The following is a 13,237-nucleotide window of genomic DNA, read 5'->3' on the forward strand; positions in this document are numbered from 1 at the left end:
CCCCCCCCCTTCCCGTAATGGAATATGTTTTGTTTCATTGCCCTGTACATTAGATGGCGGTAATACACCAATATATGTAGTCTGCCATAAACCCTTATTAAAAAAGAAGAAGAAGCCGTGCATACAATGGAATATTCTTTATTTTTGTTTCAATACCCCGTACGGTAGGTGGCAGAATAGGTTTAGTCTGCCATAAAACTTTAAAGAAGAAGAACAAGAGGAGGAGCCTTTTGTGTGGGAGGCTGTCATATACAAAAACAATAAACATTTCATGAGGTCAGGCAATAAGCAAGTAACATTTCACGCTGGCTAGTGTGCTTATGCGTAAGAGGATAGTTTATGGCAAAAATAATGAAGATATGTCTGAAGCTGCGACAGATGTATTTAATTATTATTATGATTTAGCTAACCATCATTGAATAAATGGCCAACGACTGCGCTTTTGCATCTGGAGTAAAGTTAGCTTGGTCGCTAACTAGCTAGCAGCCATCCAGTAAGCGCGAGCCCCTGCGGAGGGTGGTCTGTGTCCTGTGATTCCGGACATCGAGTACTGGAGTCCAGTGCTGGAGTCCGACGATCCTCTTTGGTACTGCTAGCTAACGTCAGCTATCTCACATTCAGTTATGCAGTGTGTCGCTCATAACTATCTGACAATATAAAATATCATGGGGACGGAGATGTGGGATCTGGTTAGTTAGACAAATGAATGGGAAGGCTAAGCGAACGGTCCTCTGCTACTGTGGTGACTGGTATCGCGTTCATGATAACAGCAAATCCGCTACGCTAACTAACGTTCAATACTCGCTTGCTAGCTGGTTATAACTAACTAGCAACTAACAACGTGCAAAGTTTGTATTTAGCTATTATGTTAACGTTAGCCAACTAATGACATTACGTTAGCTAGCCATAGCAATAACAGTTAACGTTAGCTAGCTAGTTATCGTTTGTCTGCGGATAGTAAGCATTGTTTGATAGTGGCTAGCTACTAGTAACGTTAGCTAGCTGCTCGCTCACCGTTTCATGGCATTTAATTAAAAAATATTTGCTAAACGTGATTCAATTGAGATTTTTGCTAATTAGTAAGCTAGAAACGGAGCAGCACCCATAGACATAACTGTGATGATGATTAGCTATGAAATATATATATAGAAAACGTCTTAATGTGTTGGCAAGTGTAAGTAACTATTTGTATATGTCTGTAATTCAAATTAATGAGATTTTGTCATATTGACAAGCCGAATATTCTACAATGTGCGGGGTACACGTTGCCACTTTACAAAACGTGAATCATTAATTTACCTTGCCCAGAGACAGAAATAATTGGAAAAGTAATAACACTAACGTTAGTCTCATATGAAAAGCACATTCCTTAAGTTGACACCGTGCCATGGACATAAATTAAAGAATCTCTTGTCTACCTGCCAGCACAAAACATTTTTTTGCCTGTTTGGTTACTTCTGTATGTGACTGCAATATGTATTTGGCTGATGTTTGATTGCAAGTTATTGCCAAAAGGCTATCTTGCAGAGTTTTAGATATTTTACTCTAAATATGGGACTGTAACCAGAAAGCAACACTGATGTGACATATAGGCAAAACTAGAGCATCTTTCATCCTATGTTGAAATGTAACCTCTTTGCTTTGTAAAATATTTTTAGCATATCCATCTCATTGAAGTTGCATTGTTTGTTTGAACCGTTTCTAGGTTCCCGGCTTGTGAGCGAGGTAATCGGACAACCCCATCTTCACCTCCTCCACCTATTCCAGGTGGGGGAGAGGATGGCCTCCCTCCTCCATGTCCCCCTGCTGGGGTTGCTGCTGGTGGCTGTAGCCCCTGGGTGTTGGGCAGGAGACTGTAAGGGCCACAGACAGGTGCTCAGGGGCCCCCCAGGGTACGTCACAGACGGGCCAGGGAACTACTCTGTAAACGGGAACTGCGAGTGGCTCATCAAAGGTGAGTGAGACAGTGGTGGCAGAACTGAGTGCCGTGATGAGTGTGTGTTGGTTGTCAGTTTAATGTGAATACATAGATCTCAAGATATGCCAAGGAAAAATCCTGTCTAGGGCAAATTAAGTAAACTCTAAATTATATTGAGTTTGAGTTTATTTTTTATTTTTACAGGGACAGTGCACATTAATCAACGTTTCAGTAAAAGTGCCGGTTTTAGCCAGCCGGCTAATTTTCAACCGCAGTCCCTGGGCAGGTTATTAAAAACAATTACAATATAGACAATAGCAGCATAGAACAAGCAAGACATAGCAACATAGGACAAGCAAGACATAGCATACAGACAGAGCAACATAGGACAAGCAAGACGCAGCATACAGACAGAGCAACATAAAATAAAAAGCAGCAAGACAAAATTCATAAAAGCAACAAAGTGTTTCCACACCTCACAAGCTACAGACAACAGATAACATGGAAAGCGGCAACACACAGCTAGGAACCATGTTCACAAATCTGATTGACCTTTAGCCATGTTTTCAAGCATTTTGTGAAAGTGTGATATGTGGTGCAGTTATGTGTGTCTGATGGCAGTGTATTCCAGACATGGGAAGCTCTCACAGAGAATGCAGATTTACTAAAGGTGCTTTTCCTTAGGGGAACTATACAGTCACCTTTCATGGCAGACCTTGTGGATCTGCTGCCATATGTCTGGGTTTTCTGTTTAACAAAAATATTGAGTGGAGGGGGAGCCAGGCCATTAAGGATCTTGAATACAAGACATGCGTCGGTGTATTGCACAAGATTTTCCCAACTCGAGCTCATGCTTTCTAAGGATGTGACAATGATGATGGCTATTGGGCTTCCTATCAAGCACTTTGAGAGCCTGTTTGTAGACAGGCTGAATAGGTTTTAATGTTGTACAGCAAGCTTGGGCCCAACTAGTCAAGCAGTATGTTAAGTGGGGGAGTATCATAGATTTGAAGTACAATTTTGCTACCTCTGCAGTCAAAATTTTTTGTATAAATCGGAAATTAGCTAGGTTGAATTTGGTTATTTGAATTACCTTTTTCACATGCTTTTTAAAAGAGAGGTTGGAATCAAGTATGATGCCAAGGTACTTAAAATCGGATACCACCTGGAGCTTCTCCCCTGACACATAGACATCTGGCTCAGTAGCATCTGTTGCCCTCTTTGTGAAGAACATGCAAACAGTTTTTTTCACATTGAGATGCAAACACGAGTCACTGAGCCACTTTGTAACCTGGACCATTACAGTAGTGAGTTCTTGTGCAGCTTGTTGTTTGCTCTTTGCATGCACATATATCACTGTATCATCTGCATACATTTGAACTTCAGACCCAGTACAGACAGAAGGCAGATCATTAATGTACAGGCTGAACAGGAGGGGCCCCAGTATTGACCCTTGGGGCACGCCCACATCATAGCTACAAGTGGGCGACAGCTCATTGCTCACTCTGACACACTGAGTTCTGCCTTCAAGGTATGATTTCATCCATCTCAAGGCATCAGGGGAAAAGTTGAACTTGGACAATTTTGTGATGAGAATCTCATGGTTAACAGTATCAAAAGCCTTCCTTAGGTCCAGAAACACAGCCCCAACAGCACCCCCTTTGTCCATCTTGGACTTCACATTTTCCAGAAGAAAGCAGTTGGCCGTTTCTGTGGAGTGTTTCGCTCTGAAGCCAAACTGCATGGAGTGTAATGTGAAGGGGCTGTTGTTGAGGTGGGCAATCAGTTGTTCTGCTACACACTTTTCAACAACCTTTGACACCACAGGTAGTATACTAATGGGCCTGTAGTTACTCACGTCAGCAGGGTCGCCTGATTTAAAGATGGCCGTTATTATGGCCGACTTCCATACCCTTGGAAACACACCGAGACCAATAGATGTGTTGGTGACCTTAGTAATGGGGCCAATGAGTGACTCTTTGTAGTTTTTAAGAAAGGTAGAGTCCATCCCAAACACATCTTTGGTTTTAGAGTTCTTTAGTGAGCTAATCACCTTGTTCACCTTTGACTCAGAAACCTCCCTTATGATGAAGACAGGTTGTGTCATTCACTAGCACTGAGCCCAAGAAACAAGTGGAGGGGTTCTGTGTCAGTACCCTGACAGAGTCAATAAAGTAGGAATTGAAGGCTATTGCTATTTCAACTGCATCCTGTGTTAGATTGTTATTCACCATGATTTCTAGTCTTTTTGCAGTGTTACTATGGTCTTTCCCTGTTAACTTTTTTAGATTCTCCCATATCAATTTAGAATTTCCCTTTGCTTCACCAATTATGTTAATAATTGTTTGCCTTGGCCTGTCTGATTTCTTTCATCACCTTATTTCTCAATATGGTAAACCTACGTCTGTCATGCTCTAATTTAGATTTTAGGGCTATTTTTAGAGCATAATCTCATTTTTTCATCAATTTCCAGATTTCTCCATTTAGCCAAGGAAGAGTGCTCTTTTGGCCAGGTTTGGATTTGATTTTCTTTAGGAAGCCATTTATTGTAGTCTGGATTGTGGATAGAAAAACCTGACTATCAGCTTCCACGTCTGTATAGGACAAGAGATCATTCCAGTTTATTCCCTTAATTGCTTTTTCAAAATAGTTTAATTCACTCTTAGGTATTCTGAGTTGATCCGGCTTTCTAACAGTAGAGAGGTTAAACCTGCTCTTAGACAGCTTTCTGGCTATAAGTGTCAGATTATGATCAGATAGCCCAGTACCCATATTGAATGATTTAGTCACTCTCTCTGGTTTATTACTGAACACCAAATCAATCTGTGTTTTAGAGCAACAAGTCACCCTGGTTGGCCCTTTAACTAGCTGTGTAAGGTCAAAGGTATTAGTGATCCGTTTGAGGGGTTTCCTACAACACTCCTACAACACACTACAACACTTTCCTACAACACCTTTTGCCACATTTCAGGCTTCAAACATAAAGATATAAAACTGTATTTTTTTGTGAAGAATCAACAACAAGTGGGACACAATCATGAAATGGAACGACATTTATTGGATATTTCAAACTTTTTTAACAAATCAAAAACTGAAAAATTGGCCGTGCAAAATTATTCAGCCCCTTTACTTTCAGTGCAGCAAACTCTCTCCAGACGTTCCGTGAGGATCTCTGAATGATCCAATGTTGACCTAAATGACTAATGATGATAAATACAATCCACCTGTGTGTAATCAAGTCTCCGTATAAATGCACCTGCACTGTGATAGTCTCAGAGGTCCGTTAAAAGCGCAGAGAGCATCATGAAGAACAAGGAACACACCAGGCAGGTCCGAGATACTGTTGTGAAGAAGTTTAAAGCCGGATTTGGATACAAAAAGATTTCCCAAGCTTTAAACATCCCAAGGAGCACTGTGCAAGCGATAAAATTGAAATGGAAGGAGTATCAGACCACTGCAAATCTACCAAGACCTGGCCGTCCCTCTAAACTTTCAGCTCATACAAGGAGAAGACTGATCAGAGATGCAGCCAAGAGGCCCATGATCACTCTGGATGAACTGCAGAGATCTACAGCTGAGGTGGGAGACTCTGTCCATAGGACAACAATCAGTCGTATATTGCACAAATTTGGCCTTTATGGAAGAGTGGCAAGAAGAAAGCCATTTCTTAAAGATATCCATAAAAAGTGTTGTTTAAAGTTTGCCACTAGCCACCTGGGAGACACACCAAACATGTGGAAGAAGGTGCTCTGGTCAGATGAAACCAAAATTGAACTTTTTGGCAACAATGCAAACGTAATGTTTGGAGTAAAAGCAACACAGCTGAACACACCATCCCCACTGTCAAACATGGTGGTGGCAGCATCATGGTTTGGGCCTGCTTTTCTTCAGCAGGGACAGGGAAGATGGTTAAAATTGATGGGAAGATGGATGGAGCCAAATACAGGACCATTCTGGAAGAAAACCTGATGGAGTCTGCAAAAGACCTAAGACTGGGACGGAGATTTGTCTTCCAACAAGACAATGATCCAAAACACAAAGCAAAATCTACAATGGAATGGTTCAAAAATAAACATATCCAGGTGTTAGAATGGCCAAGTCAAAGTCCAGACCTGAATCCAATCGAGAATCTGTGGAAAGAACTGAAAACTGCTGTTCACAAATGCTCTCCATCCATCCTCACTGAGCTCGAGCTGTTTTGCAAGGAGGAATGGGAAAAAATGTCAGTCTCTCGATGTGCAAAACTGATAGAGACATACCCCAAGCGACTTACAGCTGTAATCGCAGCAAAAGGTGGCGCTACAAAGTATTAACTTAAGGGGGCTGAATAATTTTGCATGCCCAATTTTTCAGTTTTTGATTTGTTAAAAAAGTTTGAAATATCCAATAAATGTCGTTCCACTTCATGATTGTGTCCCACTTGTTGTTTCTTCACAAAAATACAGTTTTATATCTTTATGTTTGAAGCCTGAAATGTGGCAAAAGGTCGCAAAGTTCAAGGGGGCCGAATACTTTCGCAAGGCACTGTAATTAATGTTAAAATCTCCCATTAAGATTACCTCTTTCCCAAAATCACATTCCCTAAGCATAGTATTAAACTGATCAAAAAACACACTTTTGGTGGAAGGTGGCCTATACATTCCAATGAGGGTAAAAGACGTTTGGGGAGACAGTGTAACGTTCAGGCCGATACATTCTAGTTCATTATCACATGACCACTCAATTTGTTTACATCGGATATGTTCTTTAATGTAAATCATCACACCCCCTCCTCTTCCTTCAATCCTGTCTCTCCTGAAAACATTGTAGCCAGGCACAATCAAAGCAGCACATGGAGAGTGTCCATGGAGCCATGTTTCTGAGAGGCAGAGAAAGTCAAGGTTGGAGTCTGTGAGTAGATGTTGAATTTGATCACTTTTTGGAATGACACTACGAATGTTCAAGTGCCCCCCTAGTAGTCCCTTGGGCTTAGCTCGTGGGTCCCAGATGACTCGAGAGTGATTGACACATTGAAAAAAGTTAAATTTTCTGTGTTTTCTGACGGCTGAGTTTAGGCCGTTTTGTTTCGTTTTGATTAGGGGCAGTTCGGTAGCGCAATTAACAATCCCTCCCGCCTGCACTGGATGCGGGGAACTAATTAAAATAGATTGCGTACCAGAAACAGAGTCAGGGATCGCATATAGCGACTTTGATATGTTTGAAGAGTCAAAATCTATCCTGGAGCCGGGTGAGTCGAGAGAAACCATAGGACCATAGCACTCACCCACCTCCACAGCGGCAACGACCAGTGGACGGGGCCATCCACCGCTCTCCACTCCGGTGCGTATCACTGGCTCGGTGATATTGGGTATATCTGACTGATGTTTCTTTCCTGTATTCTCCTCAAGCCCCCAGCAGCAATTACCGTATCGTCCTGAACTTCACCTTCATGGAGACAGAATGCACCTACGATTACCTGTTTGTCTACGATGGAGACTCCTACCAGAGCCCCCTACTGGCCAGTCTGAGTGGCAACACCCTGCCGCAGCCCATAGAAGCCAAGTCTGGCAAGGTAACCGTATCATTATCTATGGAAGGCGGAACTAGACATGTTCTGAGATGTCAGATATCAACCTCAGACTGCTGGGGATTTGGGTGGGGAAACCTTTCATACCAGCATTAAATGGATAGATTTATTGACAGGTTTCCATGGCCTCAATTTGAATTCATCACACAATTGAGTGACAGCTGGACGTTTCTGACTTGACGGGCTGGATGGATTACAATATCATGGAAAAAATGTAGTCAAGTTGTTGATTGCCCCTTCACATCCTTTCTGTCTTCTCTCCTCCCTCCAGATGCTGCTCCACCTCTTCAGCGATGCAAACTACAACCTCCTGGGCTTCAATGCCACCTACTTGTTCTCTGTGTGCCCTGGGGCCTGCGGAGGTCACGGGCGCTGTGACACGGCCTCGTCCCTGTGCCAGTGCCACCTGGGCTGGGGAGGAGCCGACTGCAACACCCCTCTATGTCCCCAGGCCTGCATCCTGCACGGCACCTGTGACAAGGTAAGAAGAGGGAGACTTTATTATCCACATTGGAAACTGTGCAGTCTTTAGAGATGTTGGTTTATTACAGTGCAATAAAACAAAGGTTGGGGTGAGGATGGAAAGTGGACAGCCAACTGAGATGCTGAAGACAGCTAGCTGAGGGAACCTATGTACAAGGCTACCTAAGGAGTTAATTATTAAGCAGGTTATACATTTGAGTTCAAACACAGAAGGGGAAACCAGCACAGCAGGAACATAAATAGGGGTTGAATGACCCTCCTTTCCTTTAGATATTGTTGATTGCTGATTTCTCTCAAACGTTCTCCTCTCTCTTTCTCCTTCTTTCTCTTAGAGAGGAGAGCGTTGTCTATGCAGCTCGGACTTCCTGGGCCAGAGCTGTCAGCTGGGTCTCCGTGATGACAGTGGGGTGGGGCAGTGGTGGCAGGTGAGTGGGGGCGACCCATACATGCCCCCCCGGACCGGCTCTGCTGGGGTCTACCTGTCCTCCACTGGAGCCATGTACCTGTTTGGAGGTGAGGGATAGAACACTGAACAACTGTTTGTTTATTTATTTTTTATATAGTGTTGGATCCCATTGTACATTTTTAAAAAAATGTTTTACATGCAAAGGGATACCAATACGGTATACTATTCGAATTCAAGTGTTGGTGTGTAGGATGTTAGGGTTGTTAGTTAGGAGGGTGTTGCTCGTCTGGATGTTAGGATTGATTTGTTTTCACTTTATGTGCTGATTCATTGTCTAACTAGACCCGGTATCGACCCAATCAGGAGTATTGTTGGGCTTGGTTAACATTAACCCAGTTTAGATGAGGCGAGCACACGGCTTCACAGAAGACCTTGACCTTATTGCTGTTGGACAACTGGCTCTGCGTAGTAATCATTATGGCTTTCAGTGTATGTCATGATGTAATCGGTTAACTACTTCTGTATGGTTGGTGCTGTTTTGATATTTCAGGGTTTGACCTGAACCGAGCTTTGGGGGACCTGGTTAAATACAACTTCAGCTTGAACCAATGGGAGAACAGATCTTATGGACACTCCCCAGTAAGTGCCTCCCCGCATGCCAGAAATGTAATCTTAATCAAATATATCAAAGAATGTACTCTTTTAGTTATTCTTTCCTGTGTTTATCTTATGCTTTGATTATTTTATTCAAGAATCTTGCAAAAATCAGATTTTCATTTATCTGACTTTCATTAAACTACATGTCCAGCCCTTCTATTTAGCCTCACAAAGTGTTTTACCATTTTTTTTTCAAGACAACCAGGGCTACAAGTAGAACACAAAACCATTTAATATAAACAGTTGCATTCGTGAGTTGTATTGACAAATGTTGATTTAAAAAAAAAAAAAGTCTGCCAAAGCTGACCTGATAAAAAAATAATGTATATGAATGCTGTAAGTACAGAAATTGTTTGCTTATTGGCAAATGAATATCTAACTAGTCAGTGACAACTGTTGGAGTTTGACAGCAACTATGTTAGCTTATTACAGTATTATAGACACTATGTCCTGGGATTCACTATGATCTTCTATGTAGAAGAACCCCTTCTGTTTTAACGACTCTTGTGTAGCTTGTGAGCGTCATAGAGCAAAGCATGTTACATGAGCATGTTCATGTGACTCAGCTTTTAATTGTTTGTAGCTCAAACCATTCGGATTCTACAGACGTTTTTGTATAAAAGACCTGGCCCCAGGCCCCTTCGGGTTACGCCTTGTCTCACAAACACCACTCTAGCTTTGGCCCTGTTAATCACACAGTAATCCCCTCACTCTGACCCCTCCCTTTTCTCTTTCTTCTTGTTCCCACTTCCTCTCATCCTTCCCTTCCTCCTGCCCACCCTATCCCAACTGCCATCTCTCTTCTCATCACCACCCTCTTCCTCTCGCCCTTCTTTCTTTCCCCCCTCCCTCTGTCAGGCGGCTCGTCACTCCCACACGGCAGTAGAGTGGAAGGGGAACATGGTGATCTTCGGAGGAGAGCTCATGAGCGGCGCTTTAGCCAGCGACGTCTGGATGTACCGCCCAATCCAGGAGGACTGGCAGCAGCTCGGCCAATCCCATTCGCCCGGGGCACCGAGGGTGGCCAACCATGCAGCATCTGTAGTGGACAACTATCTCTACATATTTGGAGGTAAATAACTGATTGAAATACAATGCTGTCATCTAACTTCTTGCAGAATATGTTTATAAACACTTATCCTATAATGTGGATGCTACCATGATTGCGGATAATCCTGAATGAGTCGTGAATATGTGACAAAGTTAGTGGCATAAATGCTAACCTCCCCTGTTATTGTAATGGTAAGATGTTAAGATGTCTCGGGGGTATGATATTTGTGCGTCTAACTTTCTCACTCTTACGCTGTACTGTTTGATTTCAGATTCCAAAAACCAAGTCCTGCAGGCTCTAATTTAGCCTTCTCTTGATTATTCTCCAGTCATGTGGTCAAGTGCTGCAAAGAAAGACCTAGTTAAGCTGCAGGTGGTCCAGAACAGAGTGCCACGTCTTTCTCTTCATTGTAATCACAGGGATAATATACAGTGCATTCGGAAAGTATTTTTCCACATTTTGTTACGTTACAGCCTTAGTCTAAAATGTATTAAACAAAAAATGTTCCTTGTCAACCTATACACAATACCCCATAATGATTTGTAAAGGCACAGAAAAAAGAATAATTGTCGGTAGAGCTCCGGGACAGGATTGTGTCAAGGCACAGATCTGGGGAAGGGTGCCAAAAAATGTCTGCAGCATTGAAGGTCCCCAAGAACACCATCATCACCATCATTCACCATCATTCTGAAATGGAAGAAGTTTGGAACCACCAAGACCAAACTAGACAATTGGGGGAGAAGGGCCTTGGTCAGGGAGGTGACCAAGAACCCGATGGTCACTCTGACAGAGCTCCAGAGTTCCCCTGTGGAGATTGGAGAATCTTCCAGAAGGACAACCATCTCTGCAGCACTCTACCAATCAGGCCTTTATGGTAGAGTGGCCAGACGGAAGCCACTCTTCAGTAAAAAGGCACATGACAGCCCGCTTGGAGTTTGCCAAAAGGCATCTAAAGACTCAGACCATGAGAAACAAGATTCTCTGGTCTGAATGCCAAGCGTCACGTCTGAAAGAAACCTGGCACCATCTCAATGGTGAAGCGTGGTGGTAGCACAATGCTGTGGGGATGTTTTTCAGTGGTAGGAGGGAGACTAGTTAGGATCGAGGGAAAGATTATCAGAGCAAAGTACAAAGAGATCCTTGACGAAAACCTGCTCCAGAGCCCTCAGGACCTCAGACTGTGGAAGAGGTTCACCTTCCAGCAGGACAACAACCCTAAGCATACAGCCAAGACAACGCAGGAGTGGCTTCAGAGTGTCCTTGAGTGGCCCAGCCAGAGCCCGGACTTGAACCTGATCGAACAACTCTGGATAGACCTGAAAATGGCTCCTCGTCCAACCTGACAGAGCTTGAGAGGATCTGCAGAGAAGAATGGGAGAAACTCTCCGAATACACGTGTGGCAAGGTTGTAGCGTCATACCCAAGAATACTTGAGGCTGTAATCATTGCCAAATGTGCTTCAAAGTACTGAGGAAAGGGTCTGAATACTTACACTACCATTCAAAAGTTTGGGGTCACTTAGAAATGTCCTTGTTTTAGAAAGAAAAGCTAATTTTGTGTCCATTAAAATAACATCAAATTGATCAGAAATACAGTGTAGACCTTGTTAATGTTGTAAATGACTATTGTAGCTGGAAACGGCTGATTTTTTTATGGAATATCTACATAAGCGTACAGAGGCCCATTATCAGCAACCATCACTCCTGTGTTCTAATGGCACATTGTGTTAGCTAATCCAAGTTTATCATTTTAAAAGGCTATTTGATCATTAGAAAACCCTTTTGCAATTATGTTAGCACAGTTGAAAACTGCTGTTCTGATTAAAGAAGCAAAAAAACTGTCCTTCTTTAGACTAGTTGAGTATCTGAAGCATCAGCATTTGTGGGTTCGATTACAGGCTCAAAATGGGCAGAAACAATGAACTTTCTTCTGAAACTTGTCAGTCTATTCTTTCTCTGAGAAATGAAGGCTATTCCATGTGAGAAAATGCCAAGAAACTGAAGATCTCGTACAACGCTGTGTACTACTCCCTTCACAGAACAGCGCAAACTGGCTCTATCCAGAATAGAAAGAGGAGTGGGAGGCCCCGGTGCACAACTGAACAAGAGGACAAGTACATTAGAATGTCTAGTTTGAGAAACAGACTCCTCACAAGTCCTCAACTGGCAGCTTCATTAAATAGTACCTGCAAAACACCAGTCTCAAAGTCAACAGTGAAGAGGCGACTCCGGGATGCTAGCCTTCTAGGGAAAGTTGCATAGAAAAAGCTATATCTCAGACTGGCAAGTAAAAATAAAACATTAAGATGGGCAAATGAACACAGACACTGGACAGGGGAACTCTGTCTAGAAGATCAGCATCCCGGAGTCGCCACTTCACTGTTGACGTTGAAACGGGTGTTTTGTGGGTACTATTTAATGAAGCTACCAGGTGAGGACTTGTAAATTTTCTGGATTTTTGTTTTAGATTCCGTCTCTCACAGTTGAAGTGTACCTATGATAAAAAAAATTACAGACCTGTACATGCTTTGTAAGTAGGAAATCCTGCAAAATCGGCAGTATCAAATACTTGTTCTCCCCACTGTATAAGGGAATTATGTACAACAAGTTCTGTTCTTTCTAAACAGTTCACCCAATATGAATGAAAACACCCTCAAATTAAAGCTGACAGTCCGTACTTTAACCTCACAGTCCATTATATCATTTGGAATCCAAAGTGTTGGAGTACAGTGCCAAAACAACAACAGTGTGTCGTGGAAATTTCCTCTATTTACCAAATCATGAGAGCAAACCACACACAAGTCAGAGTTAGTTATCACAAAGTCCATCTTTAATTATATGAGCTCTATCACAACCCTGTGACTCTCAGATCAATTCAGTGTCTATCAATGAATTCTCTGAGAGTCCCTCACACATTGTTACTGAGATCCTTTATAGCAAAGACACACATATCCAGACAGCATAGGCATAATTTATCGTTCAGCTTTGTCTCCTAAACTATGTTCTTTTCTCAAACTCAGAACCATAAACCAATCCTCCATATCAACAGGCATATATCAAATCCATCCTATCTTGACAAGATCACAGAGACACACTGACTGGCACACAGACATTGTGGAGCCAAGAGATACACGCTTGACCTCTCCCCTCTCTCCGG

At 42.6% G+C, this 13,237-nt stretch overlaps 1 protein-coding gene across 2 annotated transcripts in view; it reads left to right on the forward strand.

Annotated features, from left to right (window-relative positions):
* The first annotated feature begins 240 nt into the window (after window positions 1–240).
* LOC110537646 (multiple epidermal growth factor-like domains protein 8) overlaps window positions 241–13,237 on the forward strand; it is a 33,117-nt gene continuing 20,120 nt past the window's right edge. For both annotated transcript variants that reach the window (XM_021623851.2, XM_021623859.2), the window contains exons 1-7: window positions 241–586; window positions 1,706–1,954; window positions 7,306–7,469; window positions 7,756–7,965; window positions 8,300–8,480; window positions 8,924–9,012; window positions 9,889–10,102. In XM_021623851.2, coding sequence (XP_021479526.2) covers window positions 1,780–1,954; window positions 7,306–7,469; window positions 7,756–7,965; window positions 8,300–8,480; window positions 8,924–9,012; window positions 9,889–10,102 — 1,033 coding nt within the window. In that variant the 5' untranslated portion in view covers window positions 241–586; window positions 1,706–1,779. The remainder of the gene's footprint in view (window positions 587–1,705; window positions 1,955–7,305; window positions 7,470–7,755; window positions 7,966–8,299; window positions 8,481–8,923; window positions 9,013–9,888; window positions 10,103–13,237) is intronic.

The sequence above is a fragment of the Oncorhynchus mykiss genome, chromosome 2 (assembly GCF_013265735.2).
Source record: "Oncorhynchus mykiss isolate Arlee chromosome 2, USDA_OmykA_1.1, whole genome shotgun sequence".
NCBI lineage: Eukaryota > Metazoa > Chordata > Actinopteri > Salmoniformes > Salmonidae > Oncorhynchus > Oncorhynchus mykiss.